The following is a 27,936-nucleotide window of genomic DNA, read 5'->3' on the forward strand; positions in this document are numbered from 1 at the left end:
ACCAACCTGCTGTGTAGTGTCATCCATATGGGAGACGGACACAGTTATGGCCAGATTCGCAACCCCGGGATTCCCAAACTATATCGGGTCTATCAACGGGACTCACATCCTGATCCATGCACCAGACCATAGCAAGGCCAATACATAAACTGAAACATGTACTTTTCCATGACCATCCACTGTGGACGTTTCACAGACATTTATATCAGTTGCTTGAGCCAGGCACATGACACATAGGTGTTCCTCAACTCTGGCCTGTGCCAGAGGAGGGAGATGAACATGTTTGTCCCCCTCCATGAGCTGGCAGTCAGGGACATGCACATACCACTGTGCATTGTGGGGGACATGGCCTACCCCCTCATGCCATGGCTTCTGACACCTTATACTGGCCATCTGGACTCAAGTCAGGAACTCTTTAATGCCTGCCTCAGTCGGGTCTGGATGCAGGTGGAGTGCACCTTTGCCTGCCTCAAGGCACATTTTCAGTGCCTGCTCACCTGCCTGAATGTGGGGGATTGTGTCCATGTGCTATGCCCTGAACAACATAGTGGAGGTAAAGGGAGAGGCCTTCCTCCCAGGGTGGGAAGCAGACATCCAGGCATCCAGAGGTTGGGAGAGTTGAGGGGGGAAAGGGAGGAGTTGTGGTAGTGATGAGGTAGAGCTGTGGGCCTGAGGCCCCTGCTGGGAGACCCTGGGAATGGCTATTGGGGGCATGGAAGAAACTCTCCCTCAGGGCCGCCCGTATCTGCACCCTGTCCTAATGGACTTGGCAGATCAGAGGTTCACCTGGCTGCTCACGCTCCCTTTAGCAGGCAATCGTCCAGGTACGGGAAGATGAAAACACCCTGTCTGTGTAGGTATGCTGACACAACCGCTAAGGTCTTGGTGAAGACTCTGGGCGCTGAAGAGAGGCTGAATGGAAGGACTCTGTACTGAAAATGATCTGTGCCGACAATAAACCGGAAGAAGCGCCTGTGCGCTGGATGAACTGCAATATGAAAATACGCATCCTGTAGATCGAGGGCTGCAAACCAATCTCCGTCATCTAGTGCCGTAATTATTGAAGCCATCGTAGTCATCTTGAAGCGCTGTTTGCGTAGATATTGGTTGAGTGCCCGTAGATCCAAAATGGGCCTCCACCCTTCTGTCTTCTTCTCTGTCAGGAAGTACCTGGAGTAGAAACCTTTGCCTTGATATTGCTCCGGTACTCTCTCCACCGCCCCTATGAATAGGAGGTGGTCCACCTCCCGCCTTAATTCCGGTAGGTGAGAGGGGTCTCTGAGAAGGGGTGCAGTGGGAGGATTTGGTGGAGGTAATGACTGGAAGGAGATCGTGTACCCCGTGTTTACAATCTCCAATACCCACTTGTTCGAAGTGATGCTTTTCCATTGTGGGTAGAATGGCTTGAGTCGGTGATGGAACATGTACTGAGATTGGCACTGAGATACGGTCTTGGTTTCGCGACCCTTGACATACCCAGCAAACCTGCTGTCTTGTATTTTGCCCTGAGGAGGCTTTGCCTTGTTGAGGTCGACGTCTAGGGCCCTTGTAATGTGATTGTTGATGACGTCCCTGATCATACCCCCATTGAAAATGGGCATGTTGCGGTTGGTAACCATAACGGCGTTGTTGAGGATAAAACTTTTTCCTTCTGTATGGTGGGGTGTATATCCCCAAAGTCCAAAGTGTCGCTCTGGAGTCTTTGCTCGAGTGTAAGACTGAGTCGGTTGATTCGGCAAATAATTTTATTTTGTCAAGGGAAGGTCTGCAATTTTCACTTGTAGCTCCTTGGGAATGCTGGAGGTGTGAAGCCATAACTCCCTGCGCATTACAACCGCAGTGGCTACGGCGCGGGCCGCTGTGTCCGCTACATCTAATGCAATCTGGACGCCTGCTCAAGAAGCCGCATAGCCTTCTTGTACAATCGCCTTAAGGATCGGTTTCTTATCCTCCGGGAGGAAGTCCATGAGGGCGGTAAGTTTGGAGTAGTTGTCGAAATTGTGGTTCGACAAATGGGCAGCATAGTTAGCCATGCGAAGCAACAGGATAGATGACGAGTAGGCCTTTCTACCAAGTAGATCCAGTTTCTTTATATCCTTCTCCAGTCCCCTGGATTTATACTGGGACGTTTTGGATCTATGTTGAGAGGATTCGACTACTAGCGAATTTGGCTGTGGATGACTAAACAAGAATTCCATACCTTTAGCAGGAATGAAGTACTTTTTGTCTGCCCTTTTGTTGGTAGGAGGAGCGGAGTCCGGAGTTTGCCATATATTAGTGGCTGCCTCCATGATTGCATCGTCCAATGGTATAGCTATTTTGGAAGAGGACGGGGGCCTGAGGTTTTTAAGAAGCTTATGGTACTTCTCCTGCACTTCCGCCACCTGAATGTCCTGAGATTGAGCTACCCTTTTGAACAGCTCCTGGAATTGTTTCAGGTCATCTGGGGGGAAATGTCCCCAGGAACCACCGCTTCGTCTGGAGAGGATGAGGAGGCATCACTGTGGTATCTCTCCTCCATTTCCTTGGGATCCTGGCTGTATTGATATGGTTGTCCTTTTGAAGCTTCGAGGTGAGGCTCAAAATCTTTCAATCCAGCCTCTGATTGGGAAACTTGCGGTGTTCCCCCAGGTGGAAGCTGTGCACTGTGGCGTTGAGGAGGAGTTGACGGAGATCTATGGTGAGATGCCGACCTCCTATGTTGATGCCCCATATAATGGTGGCGGTCATAGCAACAGGGACAAGGGCCCGGTGATGGGGACCTGGACCATGACCCAAAGATGTAAGGGTGATGTAGAGAATGCTGTGACTGTCGAGATGACACCGACGTATGGGGAGAGCCTCTGTGAGAATACTCATAGGGGTCTCTGCTAGATGATGGAGAGTGAAGAAAGGGAGATGGACGTCTGTGGCAGGCTGAAGGTGTTGCTGCTCGTCAAATCTCCAGTGGTGATAGCAGCGATAATGGTAGCGCAATTACCTCAGGGGAGGGACTGCGGTGCATGGTCTTTGCTTTAGCTTTTGCTCTTTCAGGCATCACTGGTGGTCTTATCAGTGCCGGTGGGCTCGGCACCGTATCAGGTGCCGTGCTAGTTTCCGCTGCTCCCGGTGCCGTCGTTCCCGGTGCCATGGTTCCCGGTGCTGTTGTCCTTGGTGCTGTTGTCCTCGGTGCCATCGTTTCCGGTGCCGCTGGGAGTGCTTCGCTCGGTGCCGCAGTAGCCAGTGCCGGTCTGTCCAGTGCCTGCATGGCTCTCGGTGCCGTCTCCTTAGGAACTGTAGGCCCCTGGGTGGGTACACGCGCTGCGGCTTTCCCAGCAGAAGAAGCCAGTGTGCCCGGGCCCTTTGTTTCACTCATCCCACTTCCAGAGGTAACGGGCAGGGATCGAGCAGGAGAAGCTCTTCTCTTCTTCTGCACAGAGGAGGTCAAAGAGGCAGCCTTCCTCTTGTGCAACCCTGAAGAGCCCTCCTTATGGGGCTTCTCTGATGAGGCAGGTTGAAGTGCTTTGTCAAAGAGCAGCATTTTCAACCTCATCTCTCTATCTTTTCTAGCCCTATTCGTCAATTTGGAACAATGGGAGCACTTCTGGGGAACGTGTGTCTCCCCTAGGCACCGGATGCATCTGCTGTGGCCATCCGAAGCAGGCATGGCCTCCCGGCAAGATTCACACTTCTTAAAGCCGGGGGACGACATTGTTAAATTTTAACTCTCTGAGTCCTTAGGTGCTAACAGCACACTTAACAGTCTATTTGCTAAACAATAGCAACAGTTGGCCTTTCGAGGCTTGACAAAACTAGTGGACCCGCCCGGAGGCGGCCGCTGCAATCCTTAAAACAGTCTTTACTTCTAAAACGAACTATAACAGGGTAAACTAAAACTATAATAATTATATAACTGCTAACTATTAATATTATAACTAGTAACACGAGTAAAATAGGATTTATCTGTCTCGGGCGTTGGAGCCAGAGAGGATTCCGTCTGCAGACATTGGCGGTTGAGAAGGAACTGGCGGGGACCGGATCGCGCACGTGACCGTAAGCGCGCGAAGAGCCGACGCGCATCGGTGCATGCGCGACCCAACGGAGACTGTTGAAGAATTTCCGAGCTGTGGCGCCGGGGCGAGCCCGACAACTACTGTGGAGCAGCCATGGGGACCACTCAAAGAAGAACAACTATTTTACTTAACCAAAGAAAAACATGTTGGAAATAACTGTTGTAATTACAAACTATTTACAATAGCAGCTAAGTGCAAAAATCTTTGAACTGTGTAGAGTGCGGGGCTTGGGACGGGGGCTCTTCCTGGAGAGGATGGGGGCCCATGAAACCGAAGGGGAGTGGGACTCCAAGCAGTGTCAGCCTCAGGATCCCCTCTCACCATTGGCTCAGGACCCCCATCAAAGATGGGTTAGGGCCAGGACCAGGACCAGGACCAGGACCAGGACTGGGGTAGGTATGGAGGCAGTGGGGCCTGGGTATGCAAAAGGAGCAGCAGGGGTCTGGGAAGCAGTGGGGGTTGGCATGGCCCTCTGCCACTGCAGAAGGTCAAGGACACCCTGCAGAATGGCTGGCAGAGGCAGGGCAGCAGGGGTGCAGAGAAAGAAGTCAGAGGGGTGGAAGCCACAGGCAGCTGGGCCATCATGTCCTGTTAGACTCTAGTGGTGGCATCAAAGCAGGACATTAGTTGATCTCAGGTGGGCTTTCCCTGGTGGTGAGGTGGAGCTGGCTTGGGCCTCAGACAACGGAGGGCCAGCTGTAAGGGAGACAAGGAGTAGGAAGAGTGATTCATTCACTCAACACAGCCCCTAAGGCTCTGCCCCGCTCCTTGAGCAACAACCAACATCCTCCGAGTCAAGGGATGGGAATATCCTGGAAGCAAAGCAATGTGTGGCCTGTACAAGGGGCCCTGCCACATGGGGATTCTGGGACTGTGCCAACTGCTGTGTCCCCCAACTCCATGGAATGGGCTAGTGACCAAGGGGAGTGTCCCACCACAGAGGGGTCCCCTCATAGGTGGGAGGTGAGGCAGAAGCAGCCTGGCCTTCCCCAGGGGCCTCCCCCCACAGCTGTAATTCACAGTGCTGTCCACAGTAGCAGGTGCTGCCTCACACCCGCCAGCAGTCCAGTGTGCTGGGAGCCATACTCCTTAGTGTGTTGGGAGTCAGGCCAGCACCCTTGAGGTCAGCATGCTTCCATCCAGGCCAGGTGTTGGCAGGCCATCCCTCCAGGGGTCTGGAAGAAGGCTGGCACCCATGCTTGGGGGCTGTCTGCTGGGTTCAGATAGTGCACACTACCTTGCACACTTGAGCCAGCCAGGAGATGCTTGCAGCACCCCCCATCTGCACCCACATCCCACACCCTGAGGTGTGTTATGTGTGGGGTACTCACCAGAGGAGCCCTCTGCCAGCTCCAAAGATGCCTGGAAGGTGGCCTGGCTGGCTGGCACCGGCCCCAGGCTTATTACCAGGGTGCTGCTGCTGGCAACCGAGGCTGTGTCTGGCTTCATCTCTGGTAGGGGTTGGGAATTGGAAGCCTGTTCCTTCTCCTGTGTGGGCTCTGGCTGTGGTGGGGAGGGCCCCCAACACCATGTGAATGGTGTGGGTTGGAGGTGATGTGTCCCCCCCATTCCCAGGATGTCGTGTATCTCATTGTTATGGGGCAAGTGGCGGATCCTGTCCTGGAGCATCAGCCAACATCCTGGACCTGGCTATAGCCCTGCTTGAGCAACTTCACCTTCATCTGGACCTGCTCAATGCTGCATGTGGGAGGGGAGTTGACACTGTTCTGCCAGGGTGGCGGCCATACAGGCGTAGGCAGGGGGCATTACAGCACTTCACCTTGGGGTCCTGGAGTAGCTCCTCCTCACTCCACATGTCCAACAGGGTCTGCACTTTGGGCCCAGTCCAGGAGTTGGTGTCCCAGGTGGCTCCTGGGACCCCTCAGACTGCTCCCTGGAGGGCCCAGGGAGTCTTGGGAGGGCTGTCTGCCTGTCATCTGGGAAGGTTCTCAAGAAAGGAGTGGCTGCAAGGATGTGGGGGGCCGCAGATGGTACCTCTGCTGCTTCCATGCTCTCAGCTTCCTGTCACAGAGTTTCCTGGGCTCCCTGAGGCTTTAAGAAGGGCTGGATGCACTACACAGTGCTGATTGCTGTGGACAGGGTATCCCCTGGGGCATCTGCACAGCACCTTGGAGGCCTTTTCTGTCGACAGAAGGCCTCCAGAGCATCCAAATTGGCTTTCTGTCAACAGAGCTCTGTCCGCAGAGGCATTCTTCCTCATGGGGAGAAGGATATGGCTGTCAACAAAAGTGCATCATGCTCTCAATTTACTGTCAACACAACACCCTGGGAATCTGGATGCTCCCCTAGTTTTGTGGAGAAAACACCAGTTTTGTCAGCAAAACCCTCTAGTGTAGACATCGCTTTGCAGTTAGATTCATCCCTGCACCAGTGCTAGCACAAAGACTAGCTGAAAGATGTATGTACCTCTCCTACTGTATGCTGTTGGGGGACAAGACACAGGCTGGTGTGCTCAAACTGCAATCTAATATCAGTCTAACTTGCTGACCAATCTGATTTCATTGTGGCTTTATACTCCTGTTGGTCTGTCAATATCCATCTGTTGTTTCTTGTCTTAGATTGTAAGCTCTTTTGTTCTGTGTTTGTAAAGTGCCTAATAGAGGTGTAATACAGACAGGGCTGCTGGGTGTGGGAGGGGTGCAGGGGGAAAAGGAGGGAGCAGCCCCACAACACAGTGATTAAAAAAGGCCCTGAACTCCCAGCCACCACTACCTTGGCAGTGTCAGAGGCTGGAACCCTGGACCCATTAAATCATTGCATGAGACCTGGGCATAGATCAAAGGCTGTTTAAGGTCTCTGCGCTCACTTTTGAAACCCTATATTTTCATGCTAGATACCCAAGTGATTTTATCTATCTCCTCTCACAGCAGCGGCATAGCACCAAAATAGCAAGAGCTGACCAGTGGGAAGACACTTGTGACTGTGAGAGACAGATCTTTCACAGGACCTGGATCATAACTCATTCTCAGGTGAAATAAGAATGACCACAAACTTTTCTGTATTCACAGTTAATCGCAAAATCCAGCTTTAGAAAAAGAGATATTGTTGATTTGGACAGTGCTGCACAGTATGCTCAGTGGGGGGTATGTGTGAACCTAGAGTTAAAAAAAAGCAAAGCTGTTTGCACTATTGATTTTGAACCACTGATTAGACTTGTTTTTTATTTAATTTTTGTGCCTTTTTCCATGAATAAATTGTGACTTTTAGAGATGTAATTTTTTTGCAGTTGCTGGAGGGTCAGGGTTTACAATTGTATTCGGGCTTGTTGGGTTGTTCACAAATTGACATCTAGATATTCATAGCTCTTAAGAACCACATAAATGGTATGGAGTTTTGTTTTGTGATTTCATAACATTCATAAACAAGACGACAGGCTAAAGAAGGGGCACTGAAGGGAACCGGGGCACTGAAGGGAACATGTAGGAGAGCTATATAGCATGACAAAAGCCCCAAAACAAAAACAAAACAAAACACCTCAAAACTCCAGCTACCCCACACCCACCTGCCACCTAACACTGGAACCCATACTGGGTATCATTAAACAGTTATAACCCAAAGTCAGTGAGGACCACATTCTGAAATAAATCTTTCCTGAATCCCCTCTTCCAGCTTCCAAACAATGTCCCAACTTCTCCAAGCTCATCATCAGAGGCAAGCTCCTCACAGACCACGCTGACAAGCCTAAAGTGGCACCAAACCCTTCCATGAGAAATGCAAAACCTGCAGCTACAACAATAAATACCTCTGATAACACACCTATCAAGATCCATGAGCTCTACATTTGCCAATCACATTTGGGCTACGTCTACACATGAAGCCTACATCGAAGTAGCCTATTTCGATGTGGCGACATCGAAAGAATAATGTCTACACGTCCTCCAGGGCTGGCAACGTCGATGTTCAACATCGACGTTGTGCAGCACCACATCGAAATAGGCGCTGCGAGGGAACGTCTACACACCAAAGTAGCACACATCGAAATAAGGGTGCCAGGCACAGCTGCAGACAGGGTCACAGGGTGGACTCAACAGCAAGCCGCTCCCTTAAAGGGCCCCTCCCACACACAGTTGCACTAAACAACACAAGATCCACAGAGCCGACAACTGGTTGCAGACCCTGTGCATGCAGCATGGATCCCTAGCTCCAGCAGCAGCAGCCAGAAGCCCTGGGCTAAGGGCTGCTGCACACGGTGACCATAGAGCCCCGCAGGGGCTGGAGAGAGAGCGTCTCTCAACCCCTCAGCTGATGGCCGCCATGGCGGACCCCACTATTTCGATGTTGCGGGACGCGCAATGACTACACGGTCCCTACTTCGACGTTCAACTTCGAAGTAGGGCGCTATTCCCATCCCCTCATGGGGTTAGCAGCTTCGACGTCTCGCCGCCTAACGTCGATGTTAACATCGAAATAGCGCCCAACACGTGTAGCCATGACGGGCGCTATTTCGAAGTTAGTGCCACTACTTCGAAGTAGCGTGCACGTGTAGACACGGCTATGGTGTACTGTACTTCAAACTACAACACTCTCATTGAAACGAGACAACCACTCTACTCTGGAATGAATTTACACAGAAAAACTGATAAAGGATAAAAATGCCGTGTCAGTGACAGGTGAATACTTTTCTTGAAAATGTTCACTCCATATCTGAACTCTCAGTTCTTGAGCTCAAAGGAAGTCTGCACAACACCTTTCAAAAATTAGCCTGGGATCTTAGACTTGTAACTTCTCTAGGCATGAATAATCACGGTCTTAACAAAGACACTGGATGTATGGTTTACTCCAACAATCTGTAACTATCTGCTCATAGGAATAAGGGGACTTCGAAGTAGCCGGGGTCCTTTCGAAAAGGAGCCCTATCAGGACAAGCCGTGCGGCAGCGAGGCACGTCAATTTTGAAGTGCCGTGGCCGCCTGCATGCTTATGAGGCGCTGAATGTGTATTTCAGCGCTTCATTAGTAAACTTCAAAATGGCCATTTGCATGGCCATTTCAAAGTTTTTGGCTAGTGTAGACACAGCCCATGAGTTGTTTCTCTGAATGTATGAACTACTTATGCTAAAAAAAATCTGTTCTACTTTGTATTTTGATGTGAAACTGATTAACTTCACCAGACCTGAAAGAGCTTTGTGTAGTTTGAAAACTTCTCTTTCATCAGTAGAAAGTTGATCCAATAAAAGATATTACCTCACCCACCTTCTCTTTTTAGTATCCTGACACCAACGTGACTACCACTACATTAACTTTAGAATCACCAGGACTGTAAGGGCGGAAGATACCATTGTGATCATCTAGTCTGAGACCATGCACATTGCTGCCCACTGAACCTCATCCACCCACTCCTGAAACAGACCCATAGAAGTTACTGAAGTCTTCAAATCATGGCGTAACAGTTTAAAATTAGAGAGAATCTACCATCTACTGTAGTCTAAATCAACAAGTGACCCAGGCTGCAGAGGAAAGTGAAAAAATCACCATTCTCTGCCAGTCTAACCCAGATTTGGAATCCTTCCCAACCCCAAAAAGGCTGATTAATTAGATTCTGCGGAAGTAGAAAAGACAAGGAGAAAAAGCAGGAAACATCTCAGTGACAAGCATTTGCTTTATAACTAAAGGAACAATCTTTGTTTCGCTCCAACTCTTCTTTAAAAAGGGAAATGCAATGGTGTTCATTGCCCTTTATCAAGGGCTTTGGCGTCATATATTAGCCCAAGTGGCTTATGATGATCCCAGAAGTCCCTACTGCAATTAGTTTCATGATATACACATGATCATCTGTTATTGTCTACATTCATCTCCTAAGCCACTTTCAGACCTTAGTGGTACTCCGTGTTCTAAGCAGTCAAGAAGACTATTGTGAAACAAAGCTCTATAATTAATTTTAGTGGTAAAATTTCCAAGTTCTGTGACACAACCAAATTATAGGTTTTCGAAAAGAAGTTCTCTCTCTGGCTCACACATACCCACGATATCAGCCATAAGCGCCACGATGCACTCATCTGCTAAAGCCCATGGGCGCTTGCCAGTGAAATGACCATGAACACCTCTGAAAAGGAAGAGAAACAAATGCTGAAAATGTATTCTGTTCTCTTTGGTACATTACTAACAGCAATAACTCAATCCTCCTCCGCACAGGAAAGGGAAAAGCCGAACACAGTATATTGGTTGTACTACATGACCTCCTAACAAATAGCATCATCAACAGACAATACATTCAAACAGGTTTTAAAGACTGGCAAACATCTCATCCAGAAGTTTGGCTAATAAACAAACAAACAAGCAAACAAAATAAATACAGAAATGGATGTTGAGCAAACCACAAAGGGTTAGACTGCAGCTTTCTCACAAACCTCGTATAAAGGTGCAGCAGATAGTTGCAGGCTCTCGAAAGCAGACAGGGGACAGGACTGGGACCAGGTACAAGATTGGTGGGACTTGCCGTGAACAAATGCATGTGCGCATCTAGGGAAGTAACCTATGCCAGCCATATACTTGACATAACTGTGCTGGCCAGTGCACTGGAGATGGCACTTCCCATTTCAGCCCTCCAACTCCATACTCACAAGTGGGCGAGGGACTAGTCACCCTCCATAGCTGCTTTCCCACCTGTACTTCTAATGACAATTAGGGAAGCCAGCACAGGGGAGCAAGGGATGATGTACATCCCAGCTGTGTCTACATGGTATGCTGCTGCTGATAGGGTCATGTAAATCAAGGCACTTGACAATGCAAATGAGATGTTAATTTACAAATTGTGTGCCTCATTTGCATACTCTCATGTGATGGCTGTCTTGGCAGAGGCTTCTCTTGCCACAAAACAATCAATGTAGATGGGGTTCTGTCGACCAAAATCACAGTTGTCAACATCCCCCTCATCCCTGACATCACCCTCAAAATTGACACCCTGACATCCCCCTCAATTTTGTCAGGGATAAAGCGCTGTCAACAAGGTGGGGGGGGTTGTCTGACAGACCCCTATCTATACGACTTATTTGGTGCTGAGAGAAGTCTCTGCCAGGACAGCGACCACATGACAGCATGCAAATGAAGCACTCAATTTGTAAATTAGCACCTCATTTGCATTGTTGAGTGCCCTCATTTGTATGGCCCTGCCGGCAGGGGCATGCCATGTAGACATAGCCCCCTTTTATCTTTTGTTCATGGCTGCATAGAATAAGCCATAATCTAGTCAAAAGTTGGCATTTACATCAAAGAGGAATTATGTAAAGTGGAGGAGGTGCATAGGTGCATTTCCTTGCTATTAGATAAAGATTGTGGGACTTGTGCCAAAGATGATTTACAGCCTCTTTAAATTGAAATAAAGCTTTGCCCATTTGAATTCACCACACATGCCAATTTTGAATTGTACAAAATGGCATGGATGTGCATGCTGTTTATTCAGGAGCAAATCTTCTTCACCATATAATTTCTTTCTCCCCCCTAAAATTATTCAGACCCATTAAACCCAAGCTCCAAATAGCCTTTGAATTTGGAAGGTGGATGAAAGCCTAGCTCGTATTTCTAAATCACACTTTGAAAATTTTACCTCTGTTTATGGGGAACAAGCCAACCCTCCTAGAACATTTGGAATCTACATCTGAATCTGAACTACATGGCTTGAAGTTTGTCTCGGCTACACACACTGTAACAAATAACTAAATGTAGTGACTTGCATGATAGTATTTAACAAATACGTATGTCAGGTAACCAGTACACTTATGAATTCATTCATATAAAATTGCAAGAGTTTAATTAAAAATAAAATCAGTATGGAGCTTGAGTAATCTGAATATGCTACACTGATTGTCCAGCCTAGACTCCACACTGAGGCACTGTATAATTTTCCTGCTTTTTTGGAAACACCAGAATGCCTATGTGGAAACTAAAATACCAGACTGCAGGTGATTGAACTGAAAAAGAATAAAGCTGCTTCAGAATAAGAATGAGACCAGTGGGAAGTAGGTGAAGCACAAGAGGAACCAGAAGCTGTGGGAAAAGCAAAAAAAAAAAAAAAAAAAAAAGTAAACCTTCAGAATTGAAGCAGGCTTATGGCTGTCCCCCAAAGTCAGAGGAGCCTTCTGGAAAATTATTGCATCAGTAAAACCAGCTGTGCGAACAATGATCTTCAGAAGTACTCTTACCCTTTCAGACTTCTTTAAAACGTTCCTCCACAACCCTGCCCAAGATCAGTTTTCATCCTGAAGCACCCCTCTTCCACACATACATGGGCTTCTTATAATCCTCTGGTTTCTGACTGAGAAGAGCCACATTTACACTTCACAGGGGAATTCCTAAATTTAGATACACTGGTTCAGAGTAGTAACAGGGATGTTCGGTTATAGATTTGAGAATATGCGTCCTACAACAAAGAGACTTTTACAACAGATGACACAGGGAGATGTGTGAACTGGAGTTCATTCTCAAATTCAATACATTTACACTTGGCCTTAATAGAGATAGCAGTTACCTCACATATTTCTTTGATATTCATAATGATCTCAGGCAGGATATTCAGTATTTCATACCTCTCTCCCCTCCCCTTCAGTTCTATGTATCTGATTTATCAGTTTTTATTTCAATTTTTTAGATCTTTGTATTATAAAATTCTGTACTGGAAATGTTGTATTTCCAGATCTGAAGAAGTGGGTCTGCCCTACAAAAGCTTATCACCTAGTAAATTATGTATTAGTCTTTAAAGTGCTACATGACCTCTGGTTCAGAGTAAACAACCACTTCTGAACAAAACAAAGCCTTGCGGTACCCACCTCGTCCCCACTTTCCTCAGGAAGCACAAACCTTGCACTGGCCCCTTTGTAGATGCACAGCAAAGTAAAGAGAAGCAAAGACATTGCGATCTCCACCACATTATTCACAAGCCATGCAGTCTGCCCCTAACAGATTAAATGAGAAAAACTCTAATCTTTAAACCAGTGGATATCACTTCTTCTAATGCAGATACAATCACTATCGGCTGGGTTCAAGTCTATTTTCCCAAGTTTAAAATTAACCCCTAAAGAAATCATTTTAATAGGAAATAGGCACTATTCTTTTGGGTAATTAAACGGAGGCAGAGATGCTAAGTGGCCAGCAATTTTAGGTGGAAGAAGTCAGTGTTAGAACTAGCAGGTTTATTATTAAGGAGTTCCTAGGCTGGGTCAGGCCATCAAACAGTTTCTCTCTGCTTCTGTGCAGAGGATACAGGTAGAAAGCATCACTAATTTCCCTTCAGGACTCATCTTTATGTAACATAACATAGCAAGTCTTTGGCAGTACAGATTATTCCTGGGAAAACAGAAGGATTTCACTGGGGCTGCATTACCTCCCTGTTCTCACTGGATTTGTAGTTTGGACAAGGGCATACCACACATGGCTGAGTGGAAAGTAACAACAACCGATGGGATTTTCCTCTTTCTTTCACTTTTCCCTTTCTATAGACATTAATGTACTCCTAAGGAGAACTTACTGTTAAAGGTCTCTTCACCCTCATGCAGCCCTGTTACACAATTCCAGGACTAATTTACAGTTTACCCAGAAAACTGATATGAACCTTGGATACTTTTATATTTTGGGGGGAGAAAAAAACACATGAAAATAAAAGTATAATAGGGAATGGGAGAGGCAGTATTAATTATTGTTATTCATATTATTACACAACAGCTTTCAGCCTGTCTCTTTCCTGATGGTCAACATAAATGTTAAGAGACAAAAATTATTACAGCTAAAATGGTACTTACAGGCATATTCTTGGTTCCATTTTAATTTAATCACATGGAACTCTGTAGCCTTTACTGATGGCACAATACAATCTATTACACTTAGGTTGTAAAACTTCTATGCTCTCCCTCATAGAATTTATCTTTCTTCATATTGTGCCACCACATTCCTAAATCTGGTAGAAAGTGAGGATAATAGTCTTTAAGGATATAGTAATAATTGCAGTGTTCAGGGCATTCCACTCCATCTTCCCCTTAGGCAGTAACAGAAATGTACATGGAGGTACCTAAATAAATGAATGTGTTCCTGATTCATCAAAGCACATGACAAAAGCTGATGCAGAAAGAAAAAAATGTGTAGAATATCATGAGAGTTTCTCACTGAAAGTTGAAGATGCTGTGCCAAACGGTGTGGATGAGGGGGCAGTTGCCTCACACTGGTACTGGCGGCATGTGTACACTTACTGGGAGACAAGCTGGTCTTCCAGAGTTTGATTTCATGTATCTGGCAAAGATGCACAAAAGTGATCTCTCTGTGGTCCGCAATCTCTACCGTTGCTATCATGAGGAGTAAGGGAAGTCGATAGAAAAAATATTCCTATCGACCTCCATCAGGGAGGACAGACCATACAGTCAACTTCAGATTCACTGATTCTAGCTACGCAACTGCCATGGCTAGAATTGTACATTTGCAGTTAACTGTAAGTTCTAGGGTAGACAAAGCCAGAAAGAGTTTAAAACAGCCCTGGGAAATGGCTGCCTTGGGAGGCAGGGTAAGGCTTATGGAAGCCAATCAGAGCACAGGAAGGCTGTATACATGATTTAGCTGGCCAGGGTGAGGATATTCTTGCTCTAACCTTGGAGGGACCAGGACCAGGATTTACGTGCCTACTAGACTTGTGGGTACCATTGACCAAGCAGTGTTGGGGAAAGGCAGGGTGAGCCCCAGGAGCTCTGGCCTGAATACTGAGGCTGAGGACTACCAACATGGCCATGAGGGGTACTAGGGCTCCAGGGAGGAAGCCAGGGCAGAAGAAGGCAGCAGATCCATCCCTTGCCAATGATGAGTGACCAGTTTTCCCCTGAGATAAGGGACTAGATGATGACTGGCTGTGGGTGACTGAGCAAGGTGCGTATAGGAAGCTTGAGGTTCACTGAGACTAAAGGACCCCAGAGTGTGGGACACTGGGGTACAGCAGTAGTCTGAGGGCAGTCTGGGAGGAACATTGATCCTGAGACTAAATGAAGAACAGAAACGTAATAAACAGCAAGTGAGACAGCAGCCTGAAGGAGGCACTGCGAAGGCTGAAATGAGCTGATTCCCTGAGCAACCAGTAGGAGGCACCTTGGTGTTGAGTTATGCCTCCTGGACAGTGTATCAGGTGCAAATTTGGCCTGGTGTGTTGGAGGTTCCCTTTGTGGTTATGATTGCTTAAAAGCTTATGGAGAAACAATATTATCTATATTCTACTGATTTCCTGGCCCTTGAAGATTGTATACAAATCAGAGTGTGATACAGGGTTTACCTTCCTATGTTGGTTCAGAACCTCCTCCTAGCAAAGGATACAGATTACTGGCCAGACTCCTAGTCAGTGTAAATCTTCATTGACTTCAGATCTTGTCATCAGTTGGCTGATGGCAACAGATCTATTGGTTGCTACTGAGTGACACTGTCAGGGTGGTATCCAACATTGGTCCTGAGTTTATACATTTGCTTTCACTATGCTAATGAGAAAAAAACCCTGAATTTCTTGATCTTCAGAGAACATTACAAAGTTCATTTTTTTCATCTGTAGGTAGCAGATGCTGGAAGAAGAAGAATATTTAGGGAAGGGTGGCTTTTCATCCCATCTTTAGTGCTAAGTGGTATGATTAGTTACCACCATATTTGGGAGGACTGGTAAAGGGTTTTTTTTTTTTTTTTTTTTGTAATTGCTTGATTATTTTAATGTCTAATTAGGATGCTAGAGTGAGATATGGGGTTTTTTATTTGTTTGTATAATTCAAAATAAATAAAAAAGGATTTAAGAAGAGGATAGAAGATTAAGGAGGTGCAGATGGGTGGAGGCAAATGACTTACAGGAAGAAAAGTAGACAGTGACTCATCAAAATTTTGTAAAAGGACTTCAAAGGAGCATGGGCACTTTGATGTAACTGCAGCCTACCTGTGGCTACATGCAAGCTGGCACTTTGAAGTTTCACACTTTGAAGTTGCTGCAGGGGGAGATTTAGCTTAATGAAGTGCTGCGAATGCACAACAGTAATTCATTAGTAATCTCCCAACACACTAATTACCATGCCCCCTTTGAAATTCAGGGCTAGTCTAGACACAGCCTTGCTTACCCAAGAAGCAACCTGACAGTGCGGGCAGAATCGCGGGCGATAAACCCCCCGCTGAACCCGCACCAGCAGTCCGTCCGGATCCCCACGGGGCCTCAGACGAGGGCAAAGAGGAGACGGCAGGAAGCCCGCCGACTGGCAAAGGACCGCTCCGCTCCTCAGCAAACCGACCCCACCCACCTCCGGCACGGGGCCTAGAGCGCAGTGCAGTGTAAGAGGGGAGAGACTGGGGAGAAGCTAATCCCTGGTAGGTTAGGAGCTGGCTTGTTTGTTGAGGGCAAGGGTGAGATACGGAGAGGAAGGTTGGATTAAATAATGATTATATTTATTAACAAAAACAGTAACTTATAAACAAACAGCACAATAATTGAACTTGTAACGATATATATATATTAACTTATCTACTTCTAATTATACTTTAAACACTTACAATAAACAGCAACAAGGGTTCCATGAGGGAAGTCTGTATGAGACTCTCCTTGTAAAACACAAGGACACAAAAATCTAATAAGTTTTTCCTCCGGGTTATAGGGGATAAATTAGTTTGTCTCCCCTATGTACCCTGAGTGACTAATAGTGCCACTCTATTGGACACCTTGAGGTCCACCCTACAAGGGTCCTTCCCAACTGATTTTTTCAGTGGGGATTGGAGAGAAGGGAGGAAGGGGAAAAAAGGGAGAAAAGGGGTTATAGAAAAAGAACACAACGATAAACAGTTAATTAGTAAAACTTCTAGTTATGGGCTTGTTAACCAGGTGTGCGGCTTTAAGCCAATGGTTATAGCCCCAAGTAATAATAGTTCCCAGTTAGAGTTACTGGCTTGGTAAGTATCCCCACACAGCCCAAATTAAGCTAGAAAGTTAGTGTTTAGGGCGTAGGGGGTTTTACGTGTCTGATCCGGTGGTCTAATCCGATAAGATGGTCACGTCCGGTGGAGAAAGGCTGAGGTGTTGGCAGCGAGAGCGGTGGTGCTGCGATGGTGGCAGACCTTAAGCCTCAATTGGAGTGGACGCAGTACCCCACCCTAGGGATGGGGCCAGTTCGACCCACTCCAAATCCGCTCTCAATCTGTTTGTTGGCGGCGAGATCGGAGGTGCCGCAGTGATTTTTGGCAGGCTCTGGGTGCTAAGGGGTGAGGGCGCAGTACCCCACCCTAAGGGTGAGGCCAGTTCGTCCCTCACCCAATTTACCTCAGAGCGGAGACTGCCTTAGCTCTTTTAGTATGTGTGATTTCAGCTATGCCTCAGCAGAGCGGACTCTGCTGGGCGGATGTAGAATTGCAGCTGAGGACCTTCAGGGAACAGGAGCTCTTCACAGAGTCAGGAGCACTTCGCAAAGTCTTCTTTCAGCGCCGGCTGCCGGTGGATAGTGGAACCCCCGAGCGCTGCAGGGCGCTGCCTTATATTCCCTGTTTTTATTAATTATTCATGAGGTCATTTGCATATAAGCGTTCTGAGGGGCCTGTTTTCAACCAGGTCCCTTTCCAGGAGCTACCTCATCTCCGTCCAATGAGGAGCCTGGATTTTGAAATTCATGATTTGAAATGTTTGTGAGTTCAGGTTACCGGTAAAACCAACCGACACAGAGTGACCGTTACGGGGGCTGCTAACTGGCAGCCTATGTACCTTTTAGGGTCTACCTGCCCCTGTAATAATATTAATGCCCCAAGGCTTGTTTCCCCTGGCCCACGGGGACGATTATGCCCAAGGGATGAAAAATCCCTGACACAACCAAGGTACTACAATGAACGAGCACAGTTTGAGTGGATTAGCTTTAAAGACAGCTAGGATCTTTGAAATTATTGCTTGTGTAAAATACTAGATTTACTTGCTTTCATAAGAAAGCATCTAATTTGCATAATGATATTCATTTGATTCCTTTTATTTACTTATTTTACCTCACTTAGCCGCCCACTACAAAATCTTAGATTGTCCACACATGGTAGGCTATTAAATAAACGTCAATTATAATAACCCTCAGATACTACTTAGCTGGTCTGGAATATACCTAGTTGTTCTTGGTAAAAAGGTAAAAAGCACAATAAACCATTTTGAATGGCTTCAACTATCTTCTCTCTATTTTTATTGTTTTTTTATTTCTTTTGCATGCTGGCTTCCCTAAATATATGCTTCTCTACCCTGTTCTATTTTGTACCGACCTTATTTTGACATTCTCAGTCGCCTTAGGTTTCTCTGCAGCTAACACAGTGATAGGGTTTTTAACTTTATGATATTTACCGAGTGAGGTGTTCTGGGCCAAATTGTATTTTTGGCAAGAAGCCTTTGGTGATTTGTTCCCTCTGTTCAGAGAGCTTGAAATCATGTTTACTCCATTTTTTCTAAGATCTTGTTATTGTTTTGAAGACATTTTGATATTATGGATGCTCATGCTGCACCTCCTTTCCTTTCAGATTTTTGTATTCGTTGAGCGGGGCAAAAAAATCCTTCATTGTCACAAAGACAAACAAAAGAATGGAAAGCAAAACAACAAAAAAGGACAATGGGGGAACTGTAATATGCTCTCTCTGCACGATTTTACAGAGAAGAGAGCTATCTGACTTTAACCTTTTGAAAGAAGTCAGCCATTTGTGTGATAAAGTACAATAATCATACAGAATGGACAGGGTTGCAATTTTTTAAATGAATACATTCAGCACAGCTCTGCAGTTTTTGAAGAGCCAAGGGGAAAGAATGCTTCACCCATTTCACATTCATTCAGAACAACTCCCTCCTCCCTTATAAGAATGAAACTAATTATATAAATAAGTTGCAAGCTATTTTCATTAAGTGCAACCTTCATCTTTAAGCACAATATTTACAGTGTAATGTACATTATGTTTCTGTAACAGCCGATTGCTTGTTGGAGACAACTTTTCCAGTTAACAGAATGCACTTTCCCCATTCAGCCTCCCCATCTTCCCTCTGATCACTCATCAGGAACTCATATCTGTTGCAATCATATCCTTGCAATATACTCCACAGTTACCTAGAGTTGTGAGTCACCATACCACCACTGTCCTTCAGCAGGAAGAATTCTTTTCTGTGCCTGCTGTAGCTCAGCTCTCTGAAATCAACTGCCTCTGGCCACACAAGCGTTGCCATGTAGGTCTCTGCAGAATTTACTTGTTCTGTATAGGCTACTGCTAGCACACACCAACCCCAGAGTGCTTGGAGTACTGTTTGCAGTTTCCACACTTTAAGCACCAGACACTAACAGAAATTACCAGATAAGCTGTCCCCAAAGAAACAGGGCATATATCAGCTTGTTTAAGTGAACTGAAGTTCTGCTCCAATCCATTACTGCACCAATACTTCTATAATGAAAACAATCAGATACTTATCTCAGGATACAAGATAGCAAATGAGGACAATAGAAACAGAAATGATTACAAAATAAATATAAACAACAGGTCCTGTGGCACCTTGTAGACTAACATATTTTGGAGCGCAAGCTTTTGTGGGCAAAGACCCACTTCATCAGATGCATGCAGCCTGGGGCTAGGGCATTCCACTTCCCAGAGTTTCTGCTGCTGCTTGTGGGGTGGGGCTGACCTCTTCTGCAAGCACTTGGGCCACCCTGGACCCAGCACACCCTCCACCCAAAGCATGGGGCCTGGGGCAGCTGCTCCAAGCCATACCAGGGATGAGATGGCTCTGCCTACACTTCTATATGGTCACCTTTCCTATTTAATGGAGATTTATCTGCCCCTCCCCCCAGGATTCAGTCTTTTACTCAGCAAGCCAGTTTGCAGTCAAACTAGGATTCAAGCATTCATGAGCATCTTCTGCTCTTCAAGAGGTTTCCACAGGGAAAGGATAAATGTTGTATTTTTGCCTTACACCCACAAGGTTCCTATTTGTCCCCAAGAGTTAGGATGCAGCCTACTTTCCCTTGGGATTTATTTCTTGTCTTGTGTTGAATTTTGCACACCTCTTTTGACTTCTATGTAAATTGGGCTTTCGTTGTTTTGGCCTACAGTAGCTATTCTACATGACTGACAAGTTAATCAAACTCCTTTGTCTGATCCAAAACCTCTCTGTCATCTCTGCCTTAGATGCAAATTTTTAAGCATATTTTTAGATCACGTATACAACTCCTTATGTATCATCTGTATATACATCTTACAATAATGAAGAGAATCGATATGCCAATATTTATTGACCATCTTGAGATAAAGATCATGAAAACACTGTATTCAGTATAGTGAGTCTGCCAGACCTGTTAGGAGTTACTGTTACAGAACAGTGAACTCCTGAGGAGCCGGCACTAAGGGGCTCTTAATGTCAAAATAATCTACCCCATAAAGCAGTCATTTTTTTATTTCTTTCCCCAGATATCTTTCATGCTCTTTATTAATCTTTGCTCCCTCATTATTATTTATCCTTTCCTTCGCTCACCATTACAGTTGCCCAGGTATATGTTGGACACCTCACAAAGCAGGATAAGAGAGTCTCCTTGCTCCACAGGGTATAATGTCAAAATTTACCTTCACAATCCATTAGGGAAGAGAAGGGGGAAGATAAAAGTAACCATAAGGTGACATCACTCTCTGTACCAAAGGATGAATGGGCATAAATCCAACATCAGGAATTGGATAACACATAAACCAATAGGGGAACACTTTAACCTCACTAGACATTCAATAAAAGATTTAAAAGTAGCCATTCTCCTACAAAAGGATTATACAACAAGATTAGAGAGGGACACATCTGAATTGGAATTCCTTTGCAAATGTGACATTTTAAAATCAGGCTGTAAGAGGGATCTCAAATATTTTACACATTACAAGGGCAATTTCCCCACCTTTGATTTTTCAAAGGAATGGCACACATCCCATTTAACTTAATTAGTTTCTTCTACCGGTCCTTCTTTTTTTTTTTTTTTTTTTTTTTGTCTTTCATCCTTACCCCCACTTTGGTGTATAAACCCTTGACTCTAATTCTAATTTTCTCTTCCAGATCACTGCTTGTTATTTGAGAATTCAATAGGTCAGTGTCTTTTCCCTCTCTAGTTTCACATCTTTTCTCACAACACAGAGTTGCACAAGTAAGTTTCTGTTGTCTCTTTTCTAGTCCCTCTCTGACTTCTTCTCCATTCTGTCTCCTCTCCCATTTCATTTGTAAAGTGAACTTGGCACCTTTGATGCTCCCAGATCAGATCCATATTAAAAGCACTTCCACTACTTGGCACAGCTCTTTGCACTTTTACTATCGCACATGCAGTGTGGTTAGCAAAGCTGTAATATGCCCACAGACCCTCTGCTGATAGCAGTGCTCCTACTAGCTCTGTCAGAAGGATGTCTCCTTTCGGTCATGTGATATAGCTGTGTCTTTGAACCTCATTGTTCTCAATTCAGCTACATACATCATCAGCAAAGCTTTGCTTTTATTTATTATTCAATTGCAGGTTTAATTTCTAACAAATCCCCCCTTAAGAGGCACATAGAGATGTTTGTGGAATCCTCACTAATGAAATTTCTGCAGCTGTTTTTTATGCCAGGTCCATGCAGTGGGGCTAGCTCTAATCAAAGTTCATCTGCTTACTGAGACTCTCCTATGGACAGAAAGTGTGTTCTTCCCATACATCATGAATTTTTTAGCTATGGACCTGGTATAGGAACAACTCAGGAACAGCCAACACTGGCAGCCTTCTGCACTGAGTGATATTTAAATGACAATTTGTCTATTTTAAGGATTCTTGGGATGAATAAGCACTGATGTATACTAATAAGAAGACCATGGGAACTGACATTGTATCATGTATACTTGCAAGCATGTGTCCTCCCCATGTAAGCACTGCTACATTCTGGATAGAGCAAGTTAGTCTGTAGTCTGAAAGTCTTCCAGGTGAGCCTAATGGGATCCTCACTCTGGCTTAACCAATGAAAGCCAGTCTAAAAATTCTCTTCTGAAAACTCCTCTTTGCCTATTTTACAGCTAACCTCCTTTTACAGAAGATTTTACTCTTGGTAGGAAGACAATGGATATGTATTCCCTTAATCTGCGGATGGATTTAACACAATAGGTTCCTAATAAAATGTTTTCAGGTTAGTTCTCCAGATTAGATAAAAGGTTGCCCTCCCAAAGGAAAGATGGTTAATGTTTCACATGCCTTCAATTACTCACATTCTAGCCCATATATCCAACTCTTCATCCAGGTAAGATTTAACTTTTTTTGGCTGAAGTCCAAGAGAATTCCCAGCAAAGTATATGCAGCTTTCATTTTCATTCACTAGAGTTGGGTCAGCTGGGAGGGGAAAAATGGAATTTAAAAAAAATACTCAATTATAATCATATCATTATTCAGACCCCTTCAACCCAAAAAAGCACTAATCTCTTCATCAATTGAAAGATCAATTAAATATGTTAAAATACATGCTAGAAACAAACATTAAAGTTACATTTCTTTGTGCAGTGATTTGCCGTTAGGGCTATGGAAAAATAGATTAACTGACTAGCAAATATCTCTTGCTAGGTTTTGCAGTACTTCATTGAACTCAACTAGCAGTTCATTTGTCAGAAGTAAAGACAACTTGCGTAACTTCTTAATTAAACCTTAAAAGTCTTTTAAGAAGTATAAATCAGACATCAGTTTTAATTTAATGTTTTACAGATACTCCATACTTGTTTTGCATGCAGAGTCCTTTTAACATGAACAATCAAATAATGTAAATATTATTCATACGTCTAAACTTGTACTATTAACTGTGCCTTTGTTATCCACGAAGGCATAGTCTTACTGAGACTAGAGAAAGAAGTCTAATTCAGAATTTGGAGCTGTAAATCTCACTAGTATGCCTTAAATTCCAATAAAAAATTGAAACAGGTGATGAATTAAAAACTACACTGCTTTTCTATACGGCAGTCCATCCTCAGACATACATGACCATGGCTACTGATGCAGAAAGCGGGCGTTACCTCATTCCTACATTCCCACCTTTACATCCGTTATGCTGTGGATTTCCTCTTTTTGGTTATCAACTGCATATTAGGCTTGGACCTGGGGCTTTTTTCCTCTCAAATGTTGACCATTTCCTTTTCTCTGACATCTTTAATGCCACACTATACTGTAGCATCTGTCTGAACTCTGCATGTTTTCTAGCACATTAATTATTGTACATCTTCTCTGACTAGAGTATTATAAAGTCATGACATTACACAAGTTGCTACTTTACCCCTTTCATTCACAGAGCTCTTTATTTTATTAGCCCGCTACTACTTACATAAGTGTCTGCACCGCCTTTTCTTCACACTATTGGCCACATATTATTTCTGGAGGGTTTGAGAGGGATGGGTCTGGGTCTGTATTGTGCAGTGTTCCAAAATAGGGAATGTTGCCAAGCACTAGAGCACAATACAGTAAACTTTTTCATATCCAGAATTCTATCATCCAGAGCTCTCAAATAACTGGCATTTTACCCATAAGTAAACTTCAGTATCATTTTCCATAAGTACAGTATAGTGAAAGTAAATATAAAAAATACAGCTTAAGTTTACAGTGTACAATACAACAGTTGTTGGTAAATGAAGTACTCTGCATACATTTTTCTTTGTTTCTTAATCTCTCATCTTGTTTTTTTTATTGTTATGCATTGCTAGATATACCTCTCTATTATCCAGAATATTTGAATATCTGGCAACCTCCTGGTCCCAGGGCTGCCATATATGAAAGAGTTTACTGTACTAGCAAAAGCACTGTTACTATTACGCTAAGCACTGGAGCATAACAGTAATGTAAAGACAGCTTGCATTTAAAACATGTGCCTTTACATAAGGCTGACTATAAAACATGAACAATATAAAGAAATAAATGAGATTTATATTCATATTAATTAAATATGATTTAGTAAGTGGTTTCCACACCTATTAGAATGATTCCAACAGGTCAGATTTAATAATGTATATCCTTTTTCACATGGAAGCGTAACATTGCTCTACATATAATTTAGAGCTCAATTTCTAATGAATTAAGGTAACCTTTAATCCAAGCCCAAGAGCAAGTGGTCTTTCAATGATGATCAGTCTAAATGAAGAGTAAATATAGAATTTCAACATTAGCCAAGGAGGAGCTACTGCGTATTCTGGTATATTATACAAGCACAATTACTTGGTGTTGCTCAGGCCCTTAACTCAATTAAGTTTGCACACTTTCCCCTTGCTCCTTGACAGTTATGAAGGATAGTAGCCAGCAACATCCCTGTACAAATTTGGTAGAGGGAGCTTCACCCCCTCCCCACTCATATTGGGCTCCTGGGAGGTAGGCAGCACAGGGGTGGTACACTTCTGGATAGAGGATGGGGACATCCCCAGTCAGCCCCTTTCACCTGCCTGGTGATTCTCTTTTCTTTATGGCTTTATGAGTGGCAATTCCATTCCAGGCACATCCCATTTTCCTGGCACAACAAACCACTTACCTTTTTTTTTTTTTTTAAAGTTATGATAAGAGGAAGCTGTATACTGAATTTGGCAGTCTTAGCGCTTACTATTTAGGAGCAGACAACTGGACAAACTATTTAGGAACAAACAAGTGGACGGACAAACTCTCTTAAATCTATAAATTGTAAATGGTCAAAGAAGAGATTAGGAAGTTTATCACTACCTTCCAACATTTTCTTTAGGAACTAATAGTTCAGCTGTTTCAGACAAGGGCATCTCAACACAGCAAGTATAATGGGGGCTCTTCCAAGAAGTGCTTAGACATTTGAATATTTATGTAACTTTTCCAGTGTTGCCTCACTCCACTTGCTCTATTGAAACTGCACAGAATCCACATGCTTGCCAAACTCCCAGAAGAACGTGACATGGAATTAGTCTGTTGGCAGATTTTCACTTGATTTATATAGTGAAAACAGTGATTACAATTTACATTTTGGTAAAAAAGTTAAACTATCATTTTGATGTTTGACACTTTTTTGAGTACATAATATACCTGTCTCCCATGGATGTTCTCATCTTCCTCTTTCGAGGCTATGTTAAAGCATTATTGTAATGCTTTATGTAAATATATAAAGAATACTTGATGGCTAATATCTGTAATGACACTTATCTTCAGGAGCGAGTTATCTAGGACCCACTCATGCATGAAGATAAATGTCAGGAATGATCAGTCATTATAGTATAGCTATACAATGTAAATATTTTTACCCCTGCTGTTCTTCAGGACAGAAGCTGTATTTCGTGACAGTTTAGTAAAAAAAAAAAAAAAAAAGGAGACTCAGGGTGTGTAAGAACAATGAAACATGTAACTAGGCAGTCTTGGGGCCTAGATATCATGAAGAATAGAGCTGGATTGCAAGAAAGGAACAATAATATTAAAAGTCCATTAAAGTAAAGAAAATAAAACATAAAAATCTCCTTATGGATGTCTCTATGAGGAAAGAGAGTATCTTGGACTCAAAGCTGCTGAGATACTAAGCCGTTACTTACCCCAGAGATATTTGGGATAGAGACAAAAAGAGAGTGGAGTATGAAGCTATATGCCTCTTTGCTATGCACCATACAGGAGGGAAACAAAGAACAATAGCTATAATGTTGTCATTAATTTGTGCTTTGCTGGTTCCAAGCCTGGCATTCAAACACTAGACATGTCTTTCTATAATTCAGATTCCTTTCATGAAGTTGAGTAAATAATTCACAAAAAATTCAATAGTATTTTATTCTTCAATTATTCATTTGAACTTGCACTTTTAGCACCCTATCTTTTTTAGTATCACATCTAAGCTTCCTGTGAATAACTACTGTAGTGTATGATGGCAAGATTGTTTGATAAAACAGAAACTATTAGTTGAACTTTGCAAAAATCTTAATAAACAGATTTTTCAGCACACAAGTATGAATCTTCACACAAGCATGTAATTCTAACATATTTATCCAGTTAGGGAATAGAAATACACTATGACTTTATCTATTCAAAAACAATTTAAGTTTCCAGTGCTCACAATCAACTGTTTACAAGCAAACTACAGATGAAGAAATTACTCACATAAATTTAGTGAAATATTTCCAATGAATATATTTGAGAAAATTTTGCTCTATTTGCAGATAATTCAAAAAAGAAAAATAAACTTTTCAGCTAAATGGTTCCCACTCAATTACTTGCCCACATATTTTTTTCCTGAGATACCCCATGTATTTTTCCCTTAAAAGCCTGTATTAAATTCCTTTTGCATCCTAACAATAAAATATTACATACTCTAAAATAACATACACTGTCTCTTCCATTGCCACTAGATAATTGTAACAAAAACATAGCATAAAAGTTGTAGTGAAGAAGCAATTGCTCTGAGCTGTAGGTTCTGAGAGACATTGAAGTTTCAATCCAGTGGGTAAAATTATTTGCCTATCATTTTCAATCAGTCAGTATATTGTTCAAAGAAGCTGACTGACAGCATGTGCATTATGTAAGTGCTGCATTTTCACATTTAATTCTGGACAGGAATGAAACCATAAAATATTCTATGCCACAATAAGTTGATGGAATGATTTAGCAACATTGAGGACATACTGTGCTCAGCTATGACTGCAATTGTTCCATTACATGGTAGGTGACAATTTCCAATGATTTATGAAAAAAACAAAAAACAAAAAAACAAAAAACCATAGTCAGAAGATGCAAAACTCCCCAAAATAATTATGATTCTCACTTGGAGGTAGATCCTTGATTTTTGGAATATGAAAATATTCACGGAGATGTTTCAGCTCATCTTCTTCATCTAAGTGCAAAGCAAGTTTTTCATCTGCTGGACTACATCCTAGATGTGAGGCAGTCTGCTCTAAAATTGTCGCTGGGAGCCCATAAGAAGATGAATCCATTTTCAATACATTCATTTTACCCTTAAAATGGAAAACATAACAGTTTAAATTCAACATGAGACATATTCACTAGGGGCTAGTAAGAGACCACTAACACTGCTTCAATTGACAACTAAGATTTATTTCATCCCAAGCTCTCATAAAGTGAAATATTTGAATGGGATGGCAAAAGTAAAATTGATCAATTCAAGCATATACAAGGCAACATATTGCTGTAGCCCCAAAGGCATCTTTTCCCCAGATACAGTACAGTTTCCTCTTTAAACTGTATCAGCAGCTTCTAAGTTCTACCTCTGCACCAACAGCAGTAAGAAGTTCTACAGTATCATTCACATTTGCAGAACTAAAAGCCAGGGGCAGCATTATTATTTTATTGTTTCAGCAATCCGTGTTCTGAAGGAGGGCAGGTGTGTAGCTACATTTCAAGTTGTTTTCCAGTCTGTGAAATCTTCAAACTCATGGGTTTTTTTCCACTTACCAAAACAAATAATGAGAGAGAACGTAAAAGGAAACACTTATGGCAGACGAAGTTATGATTGGAAGCGTTTTTGAACAGAATCTTGAAATAATATTTCACTCTTATTGGACTACACACCAATTTATGGTCACCATTACAGTTGCTCTGAACTGAGAAAGAGGCTGGGAGTGGGGGCAGAAACACAGGCCAAACAGTGAACATGTCAGGCTATATTTTCCAAAGATTATGCAAACTGCAACATCTGCAACTCCCCTAGTCTTCACATGAAATATACTGAGACCTACATCTGAAGGGGCTGGAGCATAATAAAAGTACCTCAAACAGATTTTTGATGCATTTTTGCCAGTTTATTGGGAAATTAGACTTAACAGATTTTTTTTTAATCAAAGAATATTTGTCTTTGATGTAATTTCTGTGAATTGAATATTGCTGTATGTCATTGTCATATCTTATGCACTGACTGGATCCCTGCTGAGTTCTGCAGCACTTGAAAAAATGGTTGCTGATTAGCCCAGTTTAAGGAAA

The 27,936-nt window shown here is 43.5% G+C and overlaps 1 protein-coding gene across 1 annotated transcript in view; it reads right to left on the reverse strand.

The window, feature by feature from the left end:
• The window catches only part of KYNU (kynureninase), an 88,711-nt gene extending 61,766 nt beyond the window's left edge, over window positions 1-26,945 (reverse strand). Inside the window, exons 1-3 of the mRNA XM_075001566.1 lie at window positions 26,765-26,945; window positions 22,248-22,368; window positions 10,033-10,115 (exon numbers count right to left, since the gene is read on the reverse strand). Of these exons, the coding sequence (XP_074857667.1) occupies window positions 10,033-10,115; window positions 22,248-22,368; window positions 26,765-26,933 (373 nt within the window). The 5' untranslated portion in view covers window positions 26,934-26,945. The remainder of the gene's footprint in view (window positions 1-10,032; window positions 10,116-22,247; window positions 22,369-26,764) is intronic.
• Window positions 26,946-27,936: the final 991 nt, after the last annotated feature.

The sequence above is a fragment of the Carettochelys insculpta genome, chromosome 8 (assembly GCF_033958435.1).
Source record: "Carettochelys insculpta isolate YL-2023 chromosome 8, ASM3395843v1, whole genome shotgun sequence".
Lineage (NCBI taxonomy): Eukaryota > Metazoa > Chordata > Testudines > Carettochelyidae > Carettochelys > Carettochelys insculpta.